At 30.6% G+C, this 7,512-nt stretch overlaps 2 protein-coding genes across 2 annotated transcripts; one reads left to right on the top strand and one right to left on the bottom strand.

Moving 5' to 3' along the window:
• LOC139100954 (sorbitol dehydrogenase-like) lies at positions 1-1,726 on the top strand. The gene is made up of 3 exons (XM_070653740.1): positions 1-354; positions 416-1,134; positions 1,257-1,726. Exons 1-3 carry the CDS (start codon positions 264-266, stop codon positions 1,530-1,532), a joined length of 1,086 nt encoding a protein of 361 aa, XP_070509841.1. The 5' UTR covers positions 1-263; the 3' UTR covers positions 1,533-1,726.
• A 919-nt stretch (positions 1,727-2,645) lies between these two features.
• LOC139100904 (arrestin domain-containing protein 3) lies at positions 2,646-6,769 on the bottom strand. Its single transcript, XM_070653677.1, has 5 exons — positions 6,595-6,769; positions 6,459-6,514; positions 5,714-5,998; positions 5,145-5,654; positions 2,646-5,088 (listed from the first exon to the last, which is right to left on the bottom strand). Exons 1-5 carry the CDS (start codon positions 6,651-6,653, stop codon positions 4,778-4,780), a joined length of 1,221 nt encoding a protein of 406 aa, XP_070509778.1. The 5' UTR covers positions 6,654-6,769; the 3' UTR covers positions 2,646-4,777.
• Between the last annotated feature and the right edge of the window lie 743 nt (positions 6,770-7,512).

Here is a 7,512-nt window from a genome sequence, read left to right as displayed (position 1 = left end):
AACCTGTTATCAACGTAAGCCGAAAGTTGTAATCTAAAAAACGTGCTACCGCGTCAATATTAATCTTTAAATATAAATATTAATAAATATGATTATCGTCCGTACACAATAACAAGCTATACTCTTCATTGTATTGTATATTGATATGATAAGTGAGCTATAAAAATATTAAAAGTGCTTTCTACAGTCAATTCTGCTGCATTCGTTTTCAAGTTGTGAGAAAAATTAAACCTGTTAAGTGATTTTAATAATATTCATTAATAATGGCACCAAATGAGAATTTAACTGCTGTTCTACATGGAATTGAGGATCTAAGGATGGAGAATCAAGAGATTCCAAGCATTAAAGATAATGGTAATGCGTATTTATCGATATTTTGTGATTTTCATTACTGGATCTTTTCATTAATTTACAGAAGTCTTATTGGAAATGGATTGTGTTGGTATTTGTGGCAGTGACGTTCATTATCTGGTCCATGGAAGAATTGGAGATTTTGTTGTAAAGGATAAGATGATTATTGGACATGAAGCTAGCGGAATTGTAAGAAAACTTGGAAAAGACGTAAATAATCTCCAAGTTGGCGATAGAGTTGCAATTGAACCGGGCATCTCTTGCCGTTTATGTGAATTCTGTAAAACTGGAAGATATAATTTATGTCCTGACATGAAGTTCTGTGCAACACCTCCCTATGATGGAAATTTAAGACGTTTTTATGCTCATGCTGCTGATTTTTGCTTTAAACTTCCCGATCATGTCACGATGGAGGAAGGAGCTCTACTTGAACCACTCTCTGTCGGTGTCCATGCATGCAGAAAAGCTAATGTCCAACTTGGTGATAATGTCTTGATTTTTGGAGCTGGACCAATCGGTTTAGTGTCTTTAATTTGCGCAAAAGAAATGGGAGCATCAAAGGTCATCATTACTGACCTCCTGCAATCAAGACTTGATGTAGCAAAGGAACTTGGAGCTGATTTTACACTTACAATTACAAAAGGCGCAACTGAAGATGAACTTGCTAATAAAATTCATGAACTTCTCGGAAATGCACCAAATAAATCGATTGACTGTAGCGGTGCTGAAGCTACAAATCGATTGGGTTTGCAGGCTACAGCAAGCGGTGGATGTTTTGTTATTGTGAGTTGCTAATGACGAGGATTTGAGTTAATCAGATGGATTTTAATCCGAAGGATTTATTTTTAATCCATCGGATTTAAGTTTGATTTTCTGAAAATTAACGACATTTTCCATCATTATAGGTCGGTTGCGGTCCACCAGAAGTAAAACTTCCACTTGTCGCCGCCATGTCACGTGAGGTTGATATTCGTGGTGTTTTTCGGTACGCAAACGATTATCCAGCAGCATTAGCACTGGTGGCATCTGGAAAAGCCAATGTTAAGCGATTAATAACTCATCACTTTGATTTGACTGAAACACTCGATGCATTTGATACATCACGTTATGGAAAGGGTGGTGCCATAAAAGTAATGATTCATTGTCAACCACGCAATAAAAATAATCCAAAAGCATTTTGAGATCCTCAATGTGTAGTTGCAGTTCAGTAGATTTTTTTTTCACGACCAGTTGTGGGAAATGAATATTAATTTTTTAATATTATTTTTTTGTGGATATCCATATACTCACAGTTAAAGCTGTCGACCATAAATCATCTTCTGTGGCATGAATGTTGAACAAATAGCCAATAAAAAAAATTTTATTTTCTCGTGAATCCTTTTCGTTCATAAATTTAAATTATTTTTGTTTGTGCTTCTCTTTCCACAGTAAGAGTTATGTCCGCAATTTTTTTTGGGGTGAGCTGATTTTACAGGAATGTGGGTTTGAGGATGTTGCATCAGTTTGGATGTTGATTTTTTGATGAATTCTGAAAATTAAGTAAGCTTTGAATTTTTGAAAGTCGTTAAACTTTGAATCTTGAAAATCCGTTTGATTTTGAATTTTTAAATCCTGAAAATCCGTTTGATTTTGAATTTTTGAATCCTGAAAATCCGATAGATTTTGAATTTTTGAAAGCCGCTAATTTTTTGAATCCTGAGAAATCAAGTAAACTTTGAATTTTTGAAATTCGTTAATTTTTTGCATCTTGAAAATCCGATTGATTTTGAATTTTTGAAAGTCGTTAATTTTTAATCATGAAAATCTTTTAAATTTCGAATTTTTGAAATTCGTTATATTTTTGAATCCTGAAAATTCGTGTGATTTTGAATTTTTGACAACCCGTTAATTCTTTTGAATCCTGAAAATCCGTTAAATTTTGAATTTTTGAATCTTTAAATTACTCAAAGCCATTGATCCATGATTAAATATATCAGATTTTTTCATAAATCCTAAAATACTCTTCTGTCCACTCATCCATAAGTAATAGCTCTCCAACTTGCTCACTTTATTTATTTAATTCACTTCATCCTCATCAATTGAGATTTTTTTATTATATATTTTGCATTTTTTTGAAGTCATAAAAGAATCCACTTGAATCTGTAATAATTCCACACCCTCCATTGGCATCCTGCAGTTCAGGCTTTTATCCCATCCTCAAGTTAAAAAATGATCCCTTTTTTTTATTGTGATTTTATTTTTTAATGAATAATAAAATGTTGTTGTTGTTTTTTTGCAATAATAAACAAAGCGAGTAATGAATAGCATGTCTGCATTATTAACAAAGAGTATGAGCATGGAATCTCCACTCTTTTATTCTTTTGTGCAATTATGTTAGCATAACTTTTATTCTTTTTTTTCAGCATGCTTTCTACCTTACAATTTCAAATATATATAAATGAAATATGTCATGATATAAAATAAAAAAATTGGATATGATAAAAATAATTCAATGATTTCATTTTTTTGGAAGCTCCGAGGATTTAATTTAAAAATTGACGCAAAAAACGAATAAATTTTTTCATCCTTAATATCGAAAAATTCATAAATACAGGTTTGGAGATGGATAAAAAAATGTTAAAAAAGTAAATTTTGCCCCTTGTTGAGTTTCAATTTTCATTCCATTTAATAATTAGGCACTCGAAATATTATTCACTGGAATTATTGAATATGCTTGAAAATTTCATTTTTTTTCGATTTGAGTTTACGTCCTCTTACTTGATTATGGGGGTGGATGCAAGGTTGTAATTTTTATAACAGCATGAACGTGCTTTAATGTTTTAGTTGGATGAAGTGTTAACAAGAATTTAGGAACGGATTTGCACTTGTAATCCAAAAAGGTAGGGGAATTACAATTTAACATTACTACACATGAATTTGTTCAGATTTAAGAATAAATCAAAAACCAGAACAATTTCAAATTTGAAAAGTTCGTTAAAAATTCAAATTTTTCGTTCGTTCCTAATCTTAAATTCTTAGTTATTTTTAAACAGAATGGTTTAATTTCCAATAAATTTCAATTTCAGATTGACTCTAATACCTCGAATGTCGCGTTAAAACACACTTATCAAGCAGAGAACATTTTAAATCCTCATTCAAAAAATGACAAAATTTTCAAGCATCATTCAAAATTTCTTTTCAATATCCTCAATAACATTAATTTTTTTTGTCAAGAATATAATATCAAAAATTGCAATAACTTTTGCTTATAACATTAATTTCATTTTTTTAAAAAAGCACAATTCATTTCCTATAGAGCCATTCTAAGTAAATAATGATAGCTGACTATTTTGATAAAATTAAGTCTATTAATTTGCCAAATTCCAGATCTTGCTCATCGATCACTAGCTTTATAACTTCCAGAAGTGACATTAAATGGTAACTTTTTGTGACTTTTTTCAAATTTTTTGAATATTATTTGGTTGTTATTTTTTAAATGGTTTAAAACCGTTATTTTTTAACATTTTATGGCCATTTCTTACTAGCTTGATTTCAGTATTTTTATATCCTGACTAGCAATTAGACATTTATTTCATTTAGTCACTGGAAGTATTCATAATCTGATTCCAAATTTCAGCAAGTTTTGCTATAAAAGTTCAATAATTTCAGCACTTCGGCAATTCTTCTAGTCCAAAATTTCTTCATGATAGAATACTTAAAAATTCGCTATTAATACAGACATATTTATAAAAAATCAAATCTACATAATATGAGAAAAATGTGAGAGATTAGTACGTACATAAAGCGTTTAATGGTTAAAAATTAATGTTTTGTGTAAAAAAATTGTTTAACTTATCGTAAATATTTTTATAATTGGCTTGATTGCATGCAAATCCTTTCTTCGTCCGCATTATTTGTTACACGTATAAAAGCTTTTTTTTAAGTTATTTAAAAGAGAAATAAAGTTGTGCGATTCAATTCCAACATAAGTATGCTGCATTAGAACTTTCTTGTATGTGAATTTTTTTCAAAACATCCTGAGTCTTGAGGCTTTTACTTTAATTGAGATTTTTTTCCTGTTATTTTGTTGTAAATGCTTTAAAACTTTTTCATTATTGTTATTTTACTAGGTTGGCTAAATATTTTCTGTAGGAAGAAGAAACGCACAGCAATATGTTAGTGTTGAGGTGTTGAAGATGATTGAAGTTAAATAAAAAAATCTTAAAAAATTGTTTAATTTTTAACGGCTTTCAAAAATTTAAAATTTTTAACGGTTTTCAAAAATTCAAAATTTTTAACGGTTTTCAAAATTTCAAAAACTTTAAAAATTTTAGCACCTCCCAAAACTATCCCAAATATTGCACAAAACCTTCAATCATCTTCAATACCTCACAAAAATTATTATTTTTTTCATTCATTCATTAATCAACATCATAGAGCATCCACTTTAATCCATTGTTGGTGCGGTTGGTTGGTATGTATAAACAGGATAGCGTGGTGCAAATGTATTTTGATTGCCCATTAATCTTGTATGTTCAGTATCATTCTTATCTCTAATAGTTGTTGCATGGAAATCAGCTTCACTAAATGTTGGCAATGGAATATTTGGATAAAGTGAATTATCGCCCATATTCCATCCAACGGCACCTCCTGATGTTTCAGGTGAGACTGGTTGTGTAGGCATCATTGAAATGTCAATTGATTGTTGACCAGATGGTGGTTGTGGTGTGTAGTCCTTTAATGGAATTGTTCCGATTGCTAAAATTGTGAAAATTAGTTAAATTTGTCATTTTTAAGGAATAAGTCATGCTTACTGATAGGAATAACTCCATCCAAATTTGTGTGCATTCCAGAAACTTCACACACAACAAATAAGTCATAATGTAAGTCAATAATGCCACAGTTCATCATATTAGATGCCGGAAGTGGTGGAATTTCCAAGCTTTGTCTTATTGTTCGTTGTTCGCCTTTATTGAATGGACCTAATGCTAGTTCCCCGATCGACTTTACATCCTTTTTCGTCATTCTAGGAGAAGTTGTATGGAAAGCTGTATGCTTTCTAAACTGAAACTTGACTTTCTCAAGATCTACATTAGATTGATTGTCAATTTCCGCAACAATCGGAATTGATTGTCCAGAAACATATCCAGTCACTGGAACATTGACGATTACACTCAATGGCTGAGATGCACAGCACCAACAACAAAAAGTCTTCTCCATTTCAAGTTTGAATGGCTCACGAGCTTTCTCCATCATGTTCAAATCAACAGGTGAGATTACCGTGAATGCCATTTTCGTATCCTGATCAAATTTCCATGGTCGATCTAAAAAACATCAAAATTATTTAATTATATTTAATTAAATATTAGATATTAATCTTCACCTAGAGTAACCTTAATAGTATAACGGACATATCCGAATTCTCCTTCGAAGCTGCTTGGCAGTTGTTGAGGTAATGCACATGTGAATGGAAAGGAATGAGCTCCAGCCGGTAGCTCAGTTTCAGAAGCATTTACACTACCAAGTAAATAATAAGAAATTTGATAATATTCTTCATTTCCAGTTACTTCCTTGCGTTGCTCTTCCGTCTTTCCTGTTTGCTCATTTCGGACCGACTCTGATTCCGTCCATTCCGTTTTAGCTTCTCCTAAAAACTTTATCTTGATTCCTAAAATTAGAAGCGGAATTATGCGACTTAGTAAATTTTTAAGGTCAACATAGTTGTCATTATTTAGTAAATAACATTATAAACGCACATCACTTATTAGAAACAAAGTGGCATAAAAGATACAAAAATAAACATCGGATTACTTCATCGCATTGGAATGTCTTAATGATTACAGTAGAACCTCTGATCTTCTAAAGCGATAAATTCAATCAAATATAATTGAATTTAGTCTTTATTTGACGATGTTACGGTCCAATTTCAATTTAATTGGCTCGCACATGCTGTAAAAATCGTGAAGACGTGTCAAGGTCACATAGAAAAAGTTGCTTCATTGTATTACTCATACGCCATAAACTTGCCAACATTCTTTGTGCCAGAGAATTTACTGTATTTTCGGTGTTTTAATTTTCTCATCAAATGCCATCATACATGACATTAATATTCACGTCATTTAACTTACCTCGAACCTTTTTTGGCGAATCAAAAGTGTATGTGACAGTTCCATTAACAGTTTGCCTGCAAAATTGAATTAAATTTGTTGATGAAATTTTTTTCCATTGTAAATTTTTGTAAATAAAATGAATTTTGATATTTACCCAGCATAATACGTATTGATTGGTGAATCTAACTTAATTTCACACTCTTTAAGACCCATGCTGATTGTTTAATGTTAATAATTACTGTTGTAAACTGAGGAAATAAGTTTTTTTGATTGAATTAATTTTTAGGAGATTCCCAGAGATTCCGCAATTCAATGTAAAGGCACCTTTACTGGTTGAATTTTTTTGAATTTTGGATGGTCGTTGGGCATTTTGTAATTAAGGTGGAAATCTTTTGGTTGGACATTGGAATTGGATAAATAATTGAAATTTATGCAAGTTTGGTTGAATTGATCATTTAATTAATAAGAATTGAGCGAGAAAAAATGAAACGAAATTTTGTAAACAAACCTGAAGTTGGCTGCGATGATTTGGTAGAGCATTTTTGAGGGAAATATTGTGAAGGATACAAAGTTTGGTGGAAATTTGTTAAAAGTGAAATTTAAAAGAAATTGTGAATTAAAGTAGAATTAGTAATTGTGTTTTCATTTAAAAAGTGGTTTTCAATCAATCGAAGTAGGCAAATACGAAAAAAATACATTGTTTACATAAATTTTTTCAAGTGAAAATTTTTGAAACTTCCAGAATGTCAAAAACTTTCATATTTGAATTAAATTTGAATAGAATAGTTTAGATAGTGCTTGTAGTCATTCATTGTAGTTAATTCAACCAGCTTAAAACAATAAGTAGTGGATAATAGACAGAAATTCTTAAAATTTGCAAATTTCTGCTTTTTGAGCTCTAAAAATTTAATTGAAATTGAGTTTAAAGCATAATATTCATAATAATTAAAGAAATTCACAAACCGACACCTAATTTTCAAAATATTAAACATTAAAATAAGAAAAGAAACCTGTTACTTTATTTTTAAAAATAGGTAGATGCATTTCTTCAAAAACTTCATGTTCAAAAAAT

This window comes from Chironomus tepperi, unplaced genomic scaffold (genome assembly GCF_022539635.2).
Source record: "Chironomus tepperi strain 1889 unplaced genomic scaffold, CSIRO-AGI_Ctep_v1 contig_73, whole genome shotgun sequence".
NCBI classification, from domain to species: domain Eukaryota; kingdom Metazoa; phylum Arthropoda; class Insecta; order Diptera; family Chironomidae; genus Chironomus; species Chironomus tepperi.
The sequence above is the reverse complement of the archived record's forward strand: the minus strand, read 5'-3'. Positions and strand labels throughout refer to the sequence as shown.